The sequence below is a fragment of the Anas platyrhynchos genome, chromosome Z (assembly GCF_047663525.1).
Source record: "Anas platyrhynchos isolate ZD024472 breed Pekin duck chromosome Z, IASCAAS_PekinDuck_T2T, whole genome shotgun sequence".
Taxonomy (NCBI): Eukaryota; Metazoa; Chordata; class Aves; order Anseriformes; family Anatidae; genus Anas; species Anas platyrhynchos.
This window is the reverse complement of record NC_092621.1, coordinates 7,680,929-7,701,680: the sequence shown is the minus strand read 5'-3', so window position 1 is coordinate 7,701,680 and position 20,752 is coordinate 7,680,929. Positions and strand designations below refer to the sequence as shown.

Here is a 20,752-nt window from a genome sequence, read left to right as displayed (position 1 = left end):
CCCCTAGGATCCCACTCTTAATTACCTGACCACTGACTTCAGTGTGATTTCAGTGAGATTTCACTGATTTCAGAAGACAGCCTTATTCTGGTTTGCAGAACACAGGAGTGCAGCACTCAGCTGTTTCTAATCTGTGTGCTCCAGCTGAATCTAAACAGTATCTCCCTCCCTCCTTTTGGTTACTGCTAAACTGGAAACCCATCCCAGTAGAGCAGGTCTTCCCCACGTAATGCTGATTCTATTTTTAGCTCTGCTTGTGTTGTCTGAACCTTAGATCTTGCTCATGTGAATAATTTTCCTCATTATCTTGTGTTCGTCTCTTCTCCCTCTTTTCTCCTTGTCTCACCGCCTTTCCAATCTGCTACAGCTGCTTGAATACTAAAGTAACTGAGTCAAACCATTTTGTCATCAGGAATATGTTTTCATTCCATGATAACTCAATAATGTGATCTGTTTCTTGATTTCTCAGTACCACACCTTGCTTCATAGAAGAAAAATAGTAAGACATAGAAACCAGTGAGCACCTCACTGTAGCAGTCATAAGCATAAAACGTTTCCTTACCGGAGTAAAGCTGGTACAATCCAGCCCATAACCAGTTAATTACTCTTTTCCTAACTCCTTATAAGAGCAAAAGGATTTATTTTTTTTTTTTCTGTATGGAAACTATTTGGGTGGGTCTGTGGTATTCTGATTTTATTAGCACAACACACATAGTGAATCATTCAAGCACCTGGAGCCATTACGCTTCCAAACCCAAGATGGGAACTCCATGTATAATCCATTTTAGATCTTTAGAAAAGAAATCAAGCTGGACTCACCCCCGGCAGTGTCTTCTGTTCATGCAGTGCACTCTGGGCCTTTAGAGCAGACTCCCTTTCGCAGTATGTTAGGAAGGCACAGCCTGTAAATAAAAGAAAAACACTTGGTAAGAGCAGTGCTTCAGAGAAGATCTGCTTAAAAGTGGGATGTAGAACAAACCACTTCCCCATCATTCCATTCCCAATAAGTCAACTATAAAACCTCTTTACCAGCCTCTTTACTGCTGACCTGCTAATGAAGAACTTCCTCTTAGCCTCTGTGAAAAGCAGGCAACAGCATAGATATGAGTGTTCTTTTCTGTCTGAATACACACTTAAGTATCAAACACGGAGGACCGCACAAGATTTGGGAACTCAAGAGAACCCATACATCAAGGTAGGACATGAAATTCTACTCTAGCAACAGCACTGGGAACAAGCCCCTTACTGTCATACCATGCTGAAGGTCTCATACCTTTCTTTTGTACCAAGTACTCTTCTGTGCCAAGCACTCCGAGTAAAGGGCATAAAAGGATTTAGGACTTCCTGCTGCAGAGGACTATGCATACTGCTTAGCCTGACTCTCATCCACAAGTATTCTCCCTGTTTGCATTAATGCCAGAAAGTCACAACCCTGCACATGCCGCTACAAGGGCTGTCTTTGTGAATGGCTGGAAGCCAGTCCCAGCAAAGCCTCAAACCAAAACATACATGGTGCTTTACAGACCAGCAGAACTTCAGAGATACCCCAATGAATCATATGTCCATTTCTTCCAGAAAGCTGTTTTATCAACTACAAGGGCTAATGCCCTGTCATAGGAGGGCAGAGCAATAAACCCTAACTAGCCTTCCCTCCCCACCTCCATTTACCTCTTCTTGTATAACTGGTCAATATTGCAATCTTATATCAGTTATGCATGTGTCTCATGTGATCAGATCATTCATTCCTACTGCAGTATACTGAAAACCTGCCAGTTCCTGCAGCAAAGAAATGCTTGTTATGCAGAGGACATTTTATCTGGAGTTACTACAGAGTGCCTGCAACCTCACCAGATCCTTGAAGAGAAGGTATTGTACCTCTGAATCTACTGAACCTCTCAAGGTTCAGGCAGCATGTTCATCAAACTATGAGCAACTTCCAAGAGGAAAACAAGAACAGCTAGACTGCTAAGGAAACAAACATCTCCCATAGTCTTATCTTGACTCACTCACCTTCTCCACACACATATGAAAACAATGCGACAGTTCAGCAAACAGTAGGTTCAACTCTTTCCAGCTCTGATCACCACTGAGACTTTTGTCCATGCAACAGACACCATTTTATTCAGGTTGGTTCCTTAAACACTGTTACCGAAGAACAATACACTTGTTTGCTTTACATTGTTTTTAATAGATTGGTACACACAAGAGAGTACGGAGTAGGTGTAATTTCCTTGATGGTCATCTTGGGACAGTCACCCCACTCCCCTCAAAATGAAGCAACAAACCAGTTACTTGTTCTGCTTTGGAACAGAAGAAAAAAGAAAAAAAAAAAAAAAAAAGGTATTTTTTGCCCTAAATTACTTTCTAAAGGCCTTGTTCTTCTCAGTGTATTCAAGACAATCACATTTATTGTGTCTCGACTGAGACTCCCAGAAGCAGAAACTGACAGTCAAGGAAGGAGACTGAATGACAGCAAGTTTGCATCCTCTAATTGGAATTATTTGGGTTCATTCCCCTCCAACTTTAAACAGATGAGCTTTTAGTCTGCATCTGATACAGAAAGGGAAGAAACTGTGTTAAAGAAAGTTTACAGCTAGTGGAGGTAATGGATTGAAAAGGATCCTTAAGTCACCCATAGCTGGATAATCAAATGGGAAACTATGCTTAAATTTAATTTCAGTGCTAAATCACAGGCTGAGAGCTCTCTGTTGACTAGACACAATAAGAAAGTCTCCCTTTAGTAGCAGACGTGGAGCAGCTGATACAGTCTAATTAGGCACATCATACTGCACTGTTATAGAGATAAACTATGCAGTGTAAAGCTCCCATAATGATAGCTATATTTTTCTCCTTATTGTGATGGCTGTGACGACAGTTCAGGGTAACAACGTCCTGCAACTCCTACCACCTCGTGACTGCAATTCAGATCGAATACACAGAAGGCTGCTTCACTCTGAAGGGGCCAGGTTTCCTTCCAAGTTTTCCAGGAGGTATACATGGGGCCAAGTTCTCATCAGGGAGCAACCTCCATCAAGTCCTCTCCAATGATGTTTGTGCAAGTGGCAGAAGTACCAAACTTCCAGACATAACTGATTTCCTGAACCATGTGCTTGGGACAGAAGGACTTTGAAATTGAAAAGAAGAAATCCAGTAGTATTTTTCGAAAACATTAACACCTGGCTTGCAATAAATAACTCTTGCAGGATGTATTGCAGGATTTCACACATGAGTTCCTTATGTATTAAGACAAAGATCTTCTGCCTACCCCCACCCCCCACCCACCACAACCAAACATCCAAATACTTGATCTGTCCTTGATATGTTATGCATAATGCAGTTACACTTTCAGCACTTCCTTCACACATTATTTTTCCTAGGGTGTCCCTTTCACTGCACATCCATGCAACTCCTCCAAAGGAGTCCTCCTTCCTGGAGGACATTGGTAAAAGAACAGAGCACTAAACACTTAGGTTAACACCACAGAATACAACCCCCTAAACAGCTGAATCTTGAAATAACACCATATGAAGCAACTATAGTGGGTTTCATGAAGAGAAATCAAACTGTTGAAAGTGTATTGTGTTTTTTTTTTTTCCCCCAGATAGGAAAACAATTTCAGAGCAATCAATTTTCCTCATAGAAAGTTTTTACTGTGCAGAGAACCACATATTTTGCCAAAATAAATTAATAAATTAATATAAATAAAAATAAAAAGGATAGAAAACTCTTAAGTAACTGTACTTAACAGCTCACTTGCCATCAACCGTTTGGGCTGGATGTGAATCTGGTTTCAGAGTGAAAGGTTTCATATTCTGTAACAAATCCTTTGCACCAGACAGCCCTGTGGAACAGCCCAGTGTAATCAATATTCCTGAACACATCTTTTAAGGAAAGATAGGGTGAAGGCAGTGCATTATGTCCATCATCTGCTTGTATGGGTGATAATGACTGAGTAAGTGCAGTGCTTTAGAATTATATCTGAATCTGAACAAAAAGTCTAATTGACTAATTATTGATAATGAAGGACTTGCTCCTAGCTGTTCCTAATTTCAATTCTATTTCTCTCAAACATGCCAAGTTTTCCAGACATATGTCAATCAGCTGAAAGATGCTTTGTTTGGATGTCTTTCCAGCTGTTCATTTGCTACTAGTGGACACCTCTTTGGGCTAGTGTACAAACATCTGGAAACTCCCAGCTGGCAATTAACTCCCAACCTATTGAACTGCAGTCTCTTGGAAACATGAGGACATATTGAGTGGTCTCCTGGGAAACAGGGTTGTTAAAGAGAATGGAAAAACAAAAACAGGAGCTTGAAATGAAAAAATAAAAATAAAAATACAAGCTCTGGTTTAATTTTACCTCCAGGGAGTTCAATAACAAATAATAATTGCATGGAATACAGATGGATAATGATCACACAGCAGCTTCAACCCCACAGTAAGCCTGAAGATCCTGCACAAGCCTGGGAGGCAAAGCAGCCCAGAGACACATTCTGAGCTAAACAGCGGAAGTCTGGAAACTAAGATTTGTTTCACTCCACCAGCACCCAGCTCATCCTAGGACAAACAAAAGCACAGTCTTTGCACTTGATATCTCAGTACTCATCACTTCAGTGAGGTAGTTGGCCCTAAACCAGATGCTTTAAACCAGACAAACACCTCTGACCAGCTAAGAAGCACCATTCACCTAACCTAGGTTTAGATATTTAAGACTAGCTACCCTAAGGCCTACCATTAATGACAATAAGTTCTTTTCACCTAGCACACAAGAGGAACAAACCTCTGGAGAGGCTATCTTCTGATGCAAGACCACAGCACAGCTTTCTCAGGTGCAGATTTTTAACGTTGAGGTTTCACACTCATACCAACAGCTTCCACCTGCCACTTCCAACCTCCTAGCTACCTCAACTGCATGCATTATCTGTACCTTAATCCGTGTTACATAGGGTGGGAGATGAAGATGATGCATACTGCAGATCTATTAATAACCAAAATTAAGGTCTTTCCCCCTTTCTTGCTTTATTCTGGCAGACAGCCACAAGTATCTTGATGCATTGTTTAGACCAAAGAACCAGGCACTTGGTGACTTATGACCCTTTCTTTGCCTGATGTGTTTTGGTGACATTTCATGACCCTACAACACCTCCATAACCTCACACAAAGCATGCCTGAAACCTTCTCCGTGTATCTAGATCCAGAAGCACTATCTGAATCCTAGGGTATAGCCATGACCACTTTCAGGTGTTTGCTCCATATCCAAACAAGTCCTTACAAGACCAGCCTAGATCTACCAAAAAGTACTCAGACACTTCAACAGGGTTTGGAACCAGCCCTTAATCTTTCTGAGCATACCACAGGTTTGCTCTTTGGCATTATGTGGGCAAATTAAAAGGTTTGTTAGGTGCTTTAAGACTTTTGTGTGAAAGTCAAAAGCTAAAGCAGATTCTGAGCTGAGGGGTGTAAATCCAGTCAAAGGGAGAGCTTGTATGTAACTCAGCAAAGCTATGAAACTACACCAACATAAAATTAGGTGCATGATTTGACCCATAATCTACAGCCTCCCTCAGAAGAGCCCTTGGCTCAGACCAGAACCTTGGCTAGATCAGCAATAATTCCCAACAGTTAGGACAGGTTTTGAGAAGGCTGACTCGAGTGATCTAAGCCAGTGCACAAACATTTGTGATTGCACTCAGCTGACAGGTGATAACTTCTGATGCTACATTCCTGCTTCTGTTACACGCAAACAAAACTAAAATCCCCATCCAAGACACAAGACACTAAACCCATCACAATACTGTTTCTTGTTTGTTCATTTTTCTTGGTTAGCATCATAATTTTGTAACACTGATACTCACTGACAATAGAGTGAGGTTTTATTAAAGCCAGCCTTCCTATTTAGTTTCATGGGACTCTTGCATAGCACATGAACTGGTGATCAAAATACCACTGTTAACACTTACACAAGAACAAAAGAAATCAGTTCATATGTTATCTACTACTGTAGACCTTTTTCCCCTACCATATTTAAAATACCTGACTTCCCAAAACCCTAAGGCAGACAAGCCAAGGGCTTTTCTCCAGAAACCCACTACTGACTTCAGGAACACAACTGCAATTCAAGAGCATAAACCCAGACCTTTGTGCTGTATACAGATGGAAGAGCAAGAGCATATACCTCAGGCCACATGCCAGTGCTAATGCTCTGACCTAACAGCTACAATCTCATAGAAGTGAACAAGGAACTTGCAAATACAGTAACTTGGTTACAGATTCAAGCATCTCAGTGATGCTTCACTCCCTCTTTACCGTAGTTTTAGGACACATAGTCCCAGGTGTAGCAGAGGTCTGTGAGGGACCAGAGATCCTTCCCCGCTTCTTCCAAGCCCTAGGCCTGTGTTTAAGGGACCTCTTCCTTTGAAAGTAAAATGGTTCCTACCTTCAAGATCCAGAGATCTTTTACAAAAAGAAGGATGGTAACACTTAAGAAAACTCTTGCCTCAAAATCAACATCTCAGATTACGTCTCCCAGCTAGGATTTCAAAGTGAAAAAGAAATCTTTTTTCTCTAAGTATCCTAGCCCTACACGTCTGGTTTTGAAGCAGTTCTCATTTGCTCTGTCTACAGTGGACTGCCCAAGGTTTAATCACTTGAGGGTTTAAAAGATTGAGCTGAATTTTCTTGAGGGGGACACAATCAATAAAGACTTCTGGAACTAGAAATGTTTTATCCAATTTCTTCATCTGTTTCTCTTGGTGATTAACTACCTTCTGACGAAAGTTAACATCTTTGCTGGTAAAGAACATTCACTTGGCTAGAACTTTTTCTTCATCTCCCCTGCTGCACCACCACTGAACACTAACTGTTAAGAGAAAAAGATAGGAATAAAAATCTTCCCAGATATTAGTTTCCCTGTCAATTATATCACAAGGCAGATTAACATCCGAAAAGCCCTGCTGTGTGGAATGCTAATTTTCTTTTTCAACATGTTATATCCCATTAACTATTATGATGCTGTCATTTTCCTACTGTAGGTAATCTGATAGGGGTCTGTATATAAACCATACAAAATACATACTCATACACACCCAAGAACCAATATTTAAAAAATGGAGTGCAAATCTGGAAATGCAAAATGTAACTGCATTTACAGAATATTACCTAACTTGAAATGAATTTACTTCAAAATAAGACATGGATATAGACAATCCAAAACAGTACTTGCTCAGATTGAGCAGTGCTTAACTACATTTAGCAGCGTCCAGGCGGACAGCAGAGAAGCTAGACTAAGTGTTAGTATATATATATTTTTTTTAATGAGAACACCTATTTAAAAGATTCTCATAGGAAGTTTCAATGAGTCATTTACCATAAAGCATTTCTAAGGCCTGTGAAATAACTTCTGATCAAAACCTAGAGGAAAAACTTATTCCAGGACAGGTCTAATCCAAATCAGGCAAGCAGGGTCTTCAGCTTCTACACATCCGAAGGGAGTACCTTTTCAATAGCAGCTCCTTGAGGGTGCATCTGTTTTCTTTGGAGGTAACTACAGGTACCTTACCTTCATCCCACCCCAGAACAGGGAAACTTTCTATTTCTTAAACCTTTTCTCCCAGCCCTTAGAATAAGGGAGCAGTTTCTGGCTCTGACCCACACAAGGGCAGACATCTCCTACAGCCCTGAAATTTCTTTGCAAGTTGCTTTGAACCATCCTGTGCTATCTAGTACACTCAAGATACGGGATGGAATGAACTGCTGGTTTGACATAGCACATGTCAGGTTCCACTTGCCTATATCTGCCAACATTTTTAGCTTTCATCCTGAAGCTTCTGAGATGCATTTGATTACCTGAGCCCAAGTCAGCCCAACATCCACTGCTCAAGTCCCTGGAAGAGCTAGCCCTTCCCTAACATTTTACTTTTGGGAACAGATATATCTTCTATACATCTAAACTGCCAATGAACATGCTACCCTTCAGAAAAATAGCAATGCAGATTTATAACAACATAGATTTACTGGTTAAAGAAGTTGTCTACCAAAAAGATTTCAGGTATATCTAATAAGGCCTGCAAATATCTGATGCTTTTAATTACAAAAGAACTCACATATTTAAGCAGACCAGCCTCACTTCAGCTTTTCATTTGTTGCCTAATAACTAATAACTCAATGTTGCAAGAAATAGGCATGTCTTCGGGCCTTATCCATCAAGCAATTAGGGTATGCTTTTGATTTTCAAGTATAAAAAGGCCAACTTCAAAGTGAAACTCATGATCAGATGCTTGTCTAGACCAAGGAACAGTGTTCCTGGTATTTCAGAAAGACCCTGATGAGAGTCATGGCCACTCTAGGGAACACTCAAGTGAGGATGAGAATAAGCAGGTTTCAGCTCCTAATCAATTTCACCTATTGCTTTAAAGAAAAATCAGACATGTTTGTGTTATCTATTTTACATTGCAGCTCAGAAAAAAATGCTAATAAAAGTTATGATTTTTTCAAGATTTTATTTCCAGTGTGGTGATTAGCTAATGTATTTATTTACTTATTTTGTGATTCGCTTGTGAAAGTTATCACTCTTAATCCTATTGCTGACACTACCACTTATATTCGGATAGTTATGGGTTAAACCTCCTTAGAATATGTGCATTAATTAGATACTGTACCTGCTGTTCTGGGTCTTGCCTTTTGCGTTCTATTGTTAGCAGCATATGAATAACTCTGGATATTCTGAAACATGCTTCAGAAACTTTCCCTTCTGCAGTAGATCCGCTTCCTTGGGGAAAGTTCTCCCAAAATTCTTAGCTAATCTCCAAAAGTTATGTTAAATAGTATTCACACTTTGAATGCCTCAAATCTTTGCAAAATAAACTCAAAGCATCACCATCTCTAAATAAGTTAGATTGTTCTGATTCTTTTTCAATACCTTGCCTGTCTACATCCACCTAAGACTAGGATTTTCTTTCTTAAACTTCTAAATACATAGCATGAAGGTGAAGAACACATGCTCCCTGGAAAAATACCAGCTATGTAATAAGTGTTCATAGTTAAAAGAGTTGATATTTTCACCCTCAAGAAATGCCAGGGACAGCAGACATCTTGCAGACATGATCAAATGATCAGTTATTTATGCTTCTATCTCAGTAACTTGTTCTAAATGCAAACTGTTACTGCTCACCAAACAGACTCATAGTCTTTAAATCAGAGCACACAGGTCAGCATAGACTTCTGACATTTCCGGCTCAGGGTGGAAAGGCACTGAAGGAACTGCAAATAGGAACTGCAAATAATAGCCACTAGATAACTTATAGCCCATTCAGGAGCAAAATGTTGTCTCTGAAGTTCTTGTTCTCATCAAGTTTGCCAACCTCATTTCTCCACCTCCAGAAGCTCAGATCTAGAGCTGAACCTGAACACCTCTCAAAATCAACCTCAGAACCTTTCTTCTACTTATAAGAAAACTTTTCTCTGACACTGCACACAAGAAACATAAATAGGACAACAATGGATTTTCATTACTAAGTTCCACGGGGTTTTGTCAGGTTTAAATCCACTTAAGTACACCTGAAGCCACACAAATATTGCAAGTCAAATCCAGATCCAAAAATAATGATTTCTTTTTATGCAGCAGCTGCTCCTTTGAGAGGATCATCCTGAGACTGGAAGTCTTCAGAAACCTATGAGAGTCAAAATATGAGCCAAAGAAAAGTCTACAATACCGGCTTGCTTCACAAGATTTCTGGGGACAAGTTTTAGCTGTCAGAACAATTAACATCCATAATCCCATAACAAGATGCTGTTTTTCACGTTTTGACTTTGAGAAGTTTCTTCTATCCACTAAGTGATGTTAGGAGCAAACAAGTATTGTCTCTTATGTTCTACTTTTTTCTCCTTACCCTTCTTTGTCAATTTGACTTGTTCATTAAATACAGCCAGTGAAAGAGTATGAAGTAGAAAGTTCTTCTGCAGGCAGACGGAGACAAGGTGATCTTCTTGATCAGACATCAATCCACTGAAGGCCAAGAACCACAAAACACATACTGTGTGCCAGCAGAAGATACAAAAGAGGTGCTCTGGGAGCATGACAGGAGAAAGAAGAAGCCTGCAAAGGCTTCTCAAAGATCCTGTCTCTGTTACAACATGAAGAGAGAGATCCCAAGGGCCTCCACATCTGTTGCAAGAAGCTCTAACCTGAGCAACCATTGTGTTGTACAATCCTGCTTCAAGAGCCTGGCTCAAGTACAAATTAAGGGGCAAGACAAGGCACACAAAAGTTAGAAGATTTAACTGTGTATCCAGAGTCCCTCAGATAGTTTGTGAGAAAGGTCAGCCTTGAACCAAAACCTCCCAAGACTCTGGCCAGAGCTGTGAACACCTACCAGTCTACTCTTCCTAATCATGGAAAAAATCCTACCTGCACTTGCAAATACATCATGATACTGTCAGATTCTTCTCTTTAAAAAGAAAAAAAAAAAAACAAAAAAACTATTTTCCAGTGCATCTGTGCACATTCCTATCTAGCACTGTGGAACTGAGCTCCTGGGCAGGAAGATGAAAACAAACATGTGAATTTAGGTCTAAACCTTCAATTTCTTGCAAGAGGCATAAGGATGTAATCTTCAGAGTAGGAAAAAAAAAGCTGGTGAAATTAATTACAAGATCTGTGTAATTTAAAAAGTTTCAGTGCACTAAGTTTAAAAGGGCTCTTGTCAGTGTGAAGTGAAGGAAGTATAATTTCCTGATGAATAGAGAACACAAGGTAAACTGTGCAGCAATCACTACTAGAGAGTTATTTTGATCACTTTTTGCTGATGGACAAAAAATTGTGAACAATGAATTTATAGTCAACTGCTTCAGACAAATGTTTTATATTGTTTGTAGCAGAAATCTTTACTTTGAAAATAAATTTGCATCACTTTGCACAAGCAGCATAGCCACAGAAGCTTCAAGTACCACCAGGAAGATGGCACATGATAACTTTTATCAAGACAGAAGTGTTGCCTAGCAGAAGCAGACCCAATTTTTAACAATACTTATCTAGGAAATCTGAACATCACAGAAATAAAGGTTTCACACAGAAGAATCGAAACTAAGTCACAAAAGACCTTTGAGGGTGTCGAGCATCTGAGTAATATGCCTGGTCACCTGAACAGGGAGGATCAGCTATTCCCAGCACCTTGCGTGATACCTTGGGTGCTCCTGCTCCTAAAACAGAGGTAGAGAACAGCCAAGCAGACATGAATGTTCAATGGAAAACATGAATCTGAAAAGCAGTAGTGTCAAAAGACATTTTCAGATGATAGTGGACCACATTCTGTGAATAGCTCTTCCTACTTTGCCTTATGTATGTCACTTCCAGATCAAAGTGAACTCCTTTCTTTGGTGTCAATAGAAAATTCACACATCTAAAGTGATCCTGTCAGCTACAATCACCTGGAAGTGTTCGGATAGACATGGAAGGAAAAAAAAAAGAAGAGGAAATCATAGACAGGTAATAAAAATTCTTAATGGTCTGGGAGGACTGACTTATGAGGGATGATTAAGAGAACTAAATATGTATAGCTTGGCTAAATGATGACTCAGGGGGATAGACGATAACCAGCTACAAGCCTGGAAGGTGTAAACAAAGTATAGAGAAGAACTGTTCAGGGTGATATTGAAGAATAACTACTAGCAGTTACAACATGAAATTCAACAACAGAACATTTAGGCTGAGCATCAGGAATGCTTCCTAACTGTCAGGAACACTGGTGTCTGCTCCCCAAGCCAGCCTCCCCAGCTGGTCTCTCAAAGATACTCAAAATTAAAAGGAAGAATGTTTTTGACTAAGTTTACAATGTGTGTTTAATATATTGTTTAATATATGACCATACAATGAGGGGTTTTCCCAAACCTAAAGGTTCAGAACAACAGTGGAATAATCCCTCAAATGCTGCTGGAGTGTGTTTTGCAGGTAGGGTGTAAATGAAAGAGAGGTAGAAAACATACCAAAAAAAAAAAAAAAGTCAAAGGAGGTGGCTTTCATGTTCTTGTGCTACCAAGGGGCAGTTCAGAATGCTTTTTCTCTCTCTATCCCACTCTGAGGCATAAGGGAAGAGAAATGCTTGAAGCCCTAGACCAAAGACAAGACCACAGATCCTTACGTGATTTAAGACAACTGCAAGTTAACATATGAAAGTTTATGACCCTACAGAAGGTAAAAATAAACACCACTAACAGTCTGAATCATTAGAGCAAATCAGTCCTTCAGGGAACTTTTACTACTTGAGTCACTTAAAACTATAAAAATGAAAGTTAATCCTGATCAAAGAGCAAATGCATTCAGGGGCCCTCGACATGCATTTTCTCCCTGTTTTTAACTTCTGTGATTCTGTCCAACAACTTAACACAGTCTCTAACCCAAGAAAAAAACATGCTTTTAAGAAACCCGTTTCAATAACTTTTCTCAGTGAAAACAAATCAGAATGTGGACTGACTGGCATGGAAAGTTGTATTGAAATGCAATCCATCCATGGATTGCTAGGCTAGGCAATTGCCTACAATATTCAGGTGTTGGATAGAGCTGGGCAGCCAGCCACCCATCAGTTTTTTGTGGGTGGTGTGTTGTATTTTATGCAGATCAATTTCAGGGAAAAAGAAAAAAGGCAATTATAATTCTAGTAGTAGTTTTTGTTTTAAGGTTTAATATGGCATCTCGTTTGATGCTTTTCTCCACTGATTTAATAGAGATGAGAAGAGATCTAAACCAAGGATGGACACAAAGGCATGTCTATACCAGTACAGTATCAGTGCTAATACAGTTCCTAATGGGAAAATATTCAGGATTGCAGAGCACCCTCGTCAAGACAAAAACAGAAATCCTGTTGCCCACAACATGAGAAGCTAGACAAAAACTTTCTAAGATACCTCCTGAATACAGTGGCCTCACAAACCTTTTCCATTACACATCTATGAATCACTGGCTAGTGGACGCCTGGAAACAAACACATTAATGATGTGGTTTCACTTTATTATTTTTTCCATCAGGAAAGCTAAAAATAGTGAGACAGCTGCTGAGCATCTCTGGGAGGCTGAAACTCACTGGAGAATCCCTGCTGATGTCAGAAAGGCAGAGAGTAGAGTTTAATGAGTTTAAAGGAAAAAAAAAAAAAAAAAAAGATAGTGTTGTGAAGGAGTGGATTAGAACATTATACAAGAGTGAAGGTACTAGGTCATACAAAGTCCATCTCATCCAATATCCTGTCTCCAACAGTGGCCAGAAGCAAATGACCTGAAAAGAATGACAGGATACACATAATGCTTGCTTTGGGTATTCTCTCAGTCTCCAGTCTAATGGCTTGAAGACTTCTGAGCCAAACCTGATCCTTATGTATACAGGAATCACTTGATGAAAGTCTCATTTTCACACTCATTACATTTCAACATTTTATCCCTTTACAGGAAAAGAAACAACTGAAGTTTGTTTACATTACATTAAATAAGTTTTCCAGAAAGAGTAGTGGACAAGCTGCCATCCTAAAGGGAGCAAGCTGCCATCTTAAACTTGCACCATAGGAGTTTGCTTCCAGGATCTCCCATAATTCAATTGCACCATTCAGCCTAAAAGATGAACCAAATGAACCAGCTTTAAAAGCATGACCCCCTGGCACCTTACCTACCCATTTATGGACAGGGAAGCTTTCAAGATCCAAGCAGATGAGCTTGCAGACTGCTTAGTTGAACCACTTTTGCCTTATTGGTTTTTGGTTTTGTTTAATTTGGTTCCAGCAAATCAACGTTGCTTCAAATGGAGCAATCCTTTATCACAGGATTTCTCCTCTAGTTCTACCTCTGTTGATAAACTTTTCTCCTGATCGTACATTATGCTATACAGGAATTTTAATATCCACGAAAATGCAAATAAAATAAATAAAAATAAAAAATAATATATATATATACAACACCCCCCCACACACACCAGACCAATAATATACAATCTCTCCATGATCCTCACATTTAAGACTGAAAATACAAGCCTATTTTTTAAATGCAAATCAGAAGGCAAGAAAGATTAGAATTTAAATTGTCCCTATAGCAAAATTACATTAATGTACATCTACCTTATAGGAGTTGTCACTTATATGATTATATATCATCTTTTTCCATTCTCCATACTCTAGATTCTGCCACTGGACTGTCTTTGTTCTGTACTTGTATAGATCCTAGCAGATCAGCACCCTCAGAATAAATGCATGCAGCCACTTTCTCCAGTAGCAATTCACTGCCTGAATCAAAATGTGATATAATCACCATATGATTTAATTGTAACAACCTACATATGCTGGTAAACAGACTTGTTATACTATAGCTAAGATGAAGGTAAGATTCCCTTATCTTGAGAAGAGAGAGAAGCAGAAATCTCCCCCTAGTTATTATTAAAACAGTCCCAACACCAGACATATCTGAAAGACCTGTCTTCCCATCCTCACAGCCCCTAACATACAAGTAGATACCACCCTTATTCATATGAGACTCCACTTACACAGTACTTGTATCCCCCACCTCCCATTCCTCTTCTTCAAATAAATTTTAGAGACCCACTACCAAGGATCTCTGTAAGATTCTCATACCTTAAGATGATCAGGACATGCTTTGCAGATACTTGCTTCAGATTTAAGCACCTTAACTAATTTAACAGGCAAATGAACAAAATGTAGCATATGCAGCCCACGTAATATCAATGCATTGCTTTGACATCAGTATATTATGATGCAGTTTGGCAGTTCGGTCATGTTGTAACATGACATTTGACAACTCATGTTCAGGTCTGCCCAACTGAAGGATGTTCTTCAACACATTGACACACCAGACTAGGGGCTGATCTTTACAGACAACTGTGATATTCTGCCTCTTGTCTTTGCCCTCCGTGGAACACAGCTAGATATCCAAAGTCTCTCATCTACCTTGTATTACCATGTCTAAGAATTTCTCAACTCTAGCATGAATGCCCTGCAGCCATATCTCCACTCCTTTGGCCACAATCCTGCAGAACTCATGAAGCTGGGTGTCCCCAGCTTCATGTGAAATCCATGTGAAAGAGGCTTACATGCACCTTAGATCCCACACCAGGAAGGGCTTTCCCCTCACTTTAACTTACCTTGTAAAAGAGGGCAAGTCAGAGCAACTTGCAGATACTTTTTCTTTTGGTTTTGGTCAGCTTCCATAACCCACGCATGTCTTTGCAAGGTCAAAGACTGTCTAGCAAGGTGGCAAGTCGGTGGTCACCCAGAGAGCGTTACATGATAGGACACATTACAACGCTTGGAAATGCACATTCAAGGGTGTAGTTATTGTAAGCTAGTCGTTAAAAGATCTCATAACATTCTTCCTCTCAAATGCAAAAAAAAAAAAAAAAAAAAAAAAGACAGTACCTCTGACATCTCATGCTGCCTTCAACAGTTAAAAAACAAAGCCTGAGCCAAGAAAGACCATTCAGGAATGGGGGAAAAGAGTACCAGTGCCATTAGTAAGGCTGTTGAATAAGGCTGCCGAGGCCTCAGCACCAAAGAGGAGTACCCACTTGCTGCATATGATTTAAAAGGTAGAATTCAAAAACTGGAGCCAAAGAGGTATTACCACATTTTTATTTTATTCAGGAGCTAAGAAATTGCTCTATCAGTCTAGCAAAATAGAAAGAAAAAAAAAAAAAAAACATGCATAGATACAATTGCTAGATACATCAGTAAGTATCAGGGAGAAAAGAGGCATTTAAACTAAAGGACAATATTGCACAAGGACAAATAAGTATAAATTTACTATGAATAAATCTGATTTGGGAATTAGAAAAAGGTTTCTAATCGTCAGAGAAGTGATGCTCTAGAACTGCCTTCCTAAAAGGACAGTGAGAGCAAACAACCTAATTAGTTTAAAGATGAGGCTCAGTAAACCTATGATTATATGAGGCAGTTTTCTACAACAGTAGGGACCAGATCCCAGTGATCCCAGTGATCCAGGAGTCGTGTCACTCTGCCCTGTGTTCCAATCTGCATCCCATCAGCCTAAGCTCTCAGCTGCAGTGCAGTGACCTACCAAAAGCCTCAGAGTCTTCTAAAACAGGACCAGCTGCTGTTTTCCAAAATGTTTCAATTTGCATTAAAAGTGAACATTTCCTACCAGGCTAGAAAAGTAAAATAAAGATTTTGGGGGGAAGGAGGGGCAGGGAGAAAGCCCCTAGAAAGTACAAAATGAAAATCTTTGAAATCTATCACTGAAATTAAGGTGGGGGAAGAAGTGTAAGATTATTTCTATTGGAAACTTGAGCAAAGTACTGCATTATTTTGAGAAATAATCATACAAGTTGAAAACCATTTTGATATTTGATAAGATCTGTCCATATATTTGTAATTTTTGTTGCAAGAGATAGTATCTCTGGATAAGCATATTAGCTATGCCAAACATTTTCTGCTCTGCTCTACAAATTGAGTGCAGCACTCTTGGCTGCATAGCAGTAGTAGGTGAATCACAGAACTGTCAATTCACTGCAATTACAATGAAATGAAGCTTGGGAGATCAGCTTATCCAACCAGCCACCAAAACACATGGCATATGTAAACCCATTTAACATTTTCCTCCAATCCATTCCTAGAAGCCCTCAGAAATAAAAATCTATATTTTGGAATCACAATGCAATATGTATTGCCTCATTCTGAATTCTACTGAGCATTAAGACTGGCAGGTAGAGGAGATTTAGAATAGAGCCATTCCTCATTTTCAATAAAAAAAAAAAAAAAAAAAAAAAAAAAAAAAAAAAAAAACAAGCAAACATACAAAAAACACTTATACTGTACTTCTGCTAGTTAAAACTGTCCCAGGATTACCCCAACAGCAGTCTCGCTATTATCCATTGTTTTTTCTTACTATAACCACTAAAGTTCCCAGGAAAGATCAGTGTTAATATGTGAAGTAGTCTCATACTGCAAGGAAAAGTATCTTCTAATATACAGAACAAGTACCTCTGGACTCCTCTTAGAAGATGTTAAGGTGTCAGATTTACCAAAGAATTCTCAAAGGATCTGCTTGACCATCTCCTAAAATACATTCACAACTGCCAAGACCATTGATGGACCACTTCTGACCTTCCATTTCTATCATTGCCAGAAGGAAAAGAGGCTGTACACAGTCCAGGGCATCAGATCTCATCTGAGCTATATCAACTAGCATACCTGTCTTATAAAAAAGAACAGAATAAATGAGGAGTACAGCACATTTAATATCCAAATGTTTTTCTGGATGTTTGAAGAGCTCTGTGCAATTTTGATTCCTCTTTTAAAGCAGTGCTACAGAAAAGGGAGCGATTGCTATCTCTATTTTACCAATGTTGAAAAAAGGCTTAAAAGCAAGCAGACTACCCTTTCCATCTACACATATAGAGTACTTAATAAGTAAAAGTTGTTTATCCTAGATTCTAAGTTAAATTAGAATTTATTCTAATTATTAGAATTTATTCTGGTATTTTTCCTCCATCAGCTTTCCAAAACTTATCTGTTGTTCACGTTACCTTCTCTCAACTTAGTCCATAAAGAGATTTGGGATCTTTTCTGGAATAGAAGATGTTCCACAGCTACAAGCTGTTACAGCAACCTGTCTGCTTACTACTCTCCTGGGCGCCTGCATTATGCAGAGCTTGGTGTTCTTACTCTTCACTTCAGGATCTGGTGTGACACTTCTGAAACACAGCAGACTACAGATCAGATGTTTTAAAAAGAAAAATCCTTAAGAGTAGTTTCAAAAATTTAACTTCCCAAAGTTGTCAAGAAGAAAAATTGAGACCAAAGGAAAGGCAGGTATTTGAGAAAAGTACAGACAATGGGAAGGATATAAACTAGCCAGAACATTTAACTTGCAAACACTAATGTTTTCCCACCTTGTCTCCCCTGCCTTGGTTTCACCCATTAAGAAGTGGGTTCCTTGGAAAAATTGCCATGTGATAAAGAACACCTTCACAACATCTGAGCAGCCTTCACTTAGCACATTGACTCTCATGGATTACACTTACTCCTTCTCCAATCTTAAGATTTTATTACCAATAACACGAATCAAGTAAAGACTTCCAAAAAGCCTTAAGTCACTTCAGAGTTGTTATCCTGTTGTTGTTAAAGGAGTTTCTGCACTTAAGCTTAAGTATTTCAGAGTAACCTCTGTTGAAAATACGAATCCCTCTGTCACTGAAGCTATGGCATTGCCTTTATGCCATGAAGTGGGTTGTCAGTAAAAAGGGTGATGACTAGATCCTTCCCTGCCTATTCTCTATCCTTCCACTTTGTTGCTTAGGGCATTGACTCCCGGTGTCCACAAACAGATTTGCTTAAGGACAGACTGCTTACAGCTCCCATCTGTTTGCAGCAGCAGATGTCAGGCTCTTTCACGAAGGACTTGGCAGCTTCTTTTCCACTGTTTGGTGTTGAGCAACCAGCATGGCTGCAGGAAACATTAAATAACAGAGAGGCCAGAAACAGCAGACCAGTCCCTCAACAGCACAGGTAAATATGCACTTTGAGCACAAAGCCTTTTTTTCCCTCCCCCTTCCCTCCCTCCCTTAGATCAAGCACACCAGGGGCTTGCATATGCCTTGTATCGATGGCCAGTGGGTTGGGGCTCAAGTGCAGGCTTACATCCAGCTTTCTTACACAGTGCAGAGGTACCTTGAGGCATTTGAGGAAAAGCTGCAGCAAGACAAATCCTCCTGCCTCCAGCACAGAATACAGAGAAGCAACAGCAAATCTGGACTGGGAGCAGCTGGCCTTGCTACAAAGTGAGGAGTGAGAACAAAACTAGGCGCTGGGCCTGCCCTAAGTTTGGCTCTGGTCCTCCGTGGCTTTATTCCTATTGCAGCTACAAATGTGTGAGTCTACAATTTAGTAATAATATACTTCTTGACTGACCTTTCCTGGCAAGTTAATGACAGGGGAGAGTAATAGGGACATGCTTTTTAATCTAACGTCAGTCAATAATAGTATACAACTAATAGACTTAGACATCATACATTCAATAATTGTTTTTACTTAAAGCCCTTACAGTTTGCCCACTGAGACACAGCATGTCAGCAGCAGTCACTGCCTATTGATAGGCACCAGCAAGACATTTATTCATACCTTTCTGGCTAGTTTACCTTCTCCTGGAGCATCCATCACTCAAGAATCTAAGCACCGAGATATAGATTCATTTATACGCGCACACATTTTGGCTCAGCTGCCAGAGAAGCTGGGATCATTATACCTTTCGCAATAGAAAGCTAGCTCCCCTACAAGCAGACCCATTTATTTCACTTCATTGCCAGAGGAGCTTATTTATACCTTCTAATACCTAGGAACCCCAAACAGAATCAGTACTTCCTTCAAGTTAAGAGGCATATGCATACCTGGGGCCACATTTGGATAGCCTGAACACAAGGCTTTTTCCTCTATCTTTGTCATTTTTCAAAGGACTCAATAAAATACTGAAGATAGAAACAGCAAATAATAAACACTTGGGACTTCAGCAGGACTGAGTCAAGTGGGATACAATCTCAGACCAAGGCCAAAAGCTGAGGAGTGTCCGTACCAGGTTCTGTTATGCTGCCACAAACAAGATGCCTCACTCAAAGTCACCCACAGGAGAGCAGCACCCAGCACCAATCCACAGCACCCCTCAGCCGTTATTGCCATTCAAACATCTCTGGAAAACAAAGAGCATGTTGCCAGGGGCTTGGTTAAATAGGCGTCTGCAATGAAAATTAATTTCCCCCCTTCCTCCCCCCCCCCCTCCCCCCAATATGAGCACTATTCTTCCTTTTGGTAGGGGGCAGGAGAGTTGCATCAATACTTGGCTCTTTAGATAGTAGCTGCCCTAGGGTTAAATTGCTAAAAACACCCTTCTTGCATGTTACCCTTATTCTGTTGGAAGGATTAGGTTCATTTCATTTTACATGGGAAAGATGAATGACCCAGTCCACTGGCAAGGTCTAAATTGCAGCCCTTTGCATGCTGAAGTCTTCCACCACTTACTCTTGTCACAAACGGCACCCTGCAATCCATTTAGTTTCATTTACAGCAGATTAATTTCTCTCTGACCTTTGGCTCTGCTGTCAAACAGTCCTGAGACAGACAAGAGCTTAGGAACAGCAAGTGCATTTGACGGTGTCAATCACCAGACCTCAGGGATGTTCTTAACTTCTCATGTGCCAGATCAACAAAAACAAAACCCTTCTCCTGCTTCGGGAGGAACAGGGCTTGTGCCCACCCCAGCTGTGGTTTCTCTAAGCAAGCCCTGCTCAGCCCCCAACAGCTGCCCGTAAATGGAGGTGGAAGGCAAATATTTTACTTATTATAAACTTACTTTCAAATCTCACCCCAGTCCTCGTCCGTCAATTAGATTTATTTTCTTTAGGTTAAGTTTTAAAGGCAAATTCCTTAATGTAAGGGTCATACTGCTCAAATCGCTACTCCAGCAATTTTATTGCCTTACTGCCATTTGCATACCATTACCCACTGTGCCTTGCAGCATCATTACTCTGCTTTCAAGACTCCATCTCTAAGAAAGAACAAAATACAGTCAGTCTCTAGAGGGAAAAAGGCAGCTAAATTCAACCACTGCCTCCAGTTCTCCAATGGACAGGTCTTTTGCCTATTCTCCTCCATTACAAGTAAATTTTTCATCTGAATGCCCATCCACAGCAGATTTCGTCCAGAATAAAGACAACCATCTTGCCAAGAAAAAGGATTGTCTGCAGTTAGAAATGAGGCCC

At 39.9% G+C, this 20,752-nt stretch overlaps 1 protein-coding gene across 11 annotated transcripts in view; it reads right to left on the bottom strand.

Moving 5' to 3' along the window:
* CELF4 (CUGBP Elav-like family member 4) overlaps positions 1-20,752 on the bottom strand; it is a 692,870-nt gene that overhangs the window by 602,299 nt on the left and 69,819 nt on the right. For all 11 annotated transcript variants that reach the window (XR_011805803.1, XM_072031183.1, XM_072031181.1 and 8 more), the window contains exon 2: positions 820-902. Coding sequence is in view for 10 of the 11 variants with exons in the window: in XM_072031183.1 (XP_071887284.1) it covers positions 820-902 (83 nt within the window). In the remaining variant the exon portion in view is untranslated. The remainder of the gene's footprint in view (positions 1-819; positions 903-20,752) is intronic.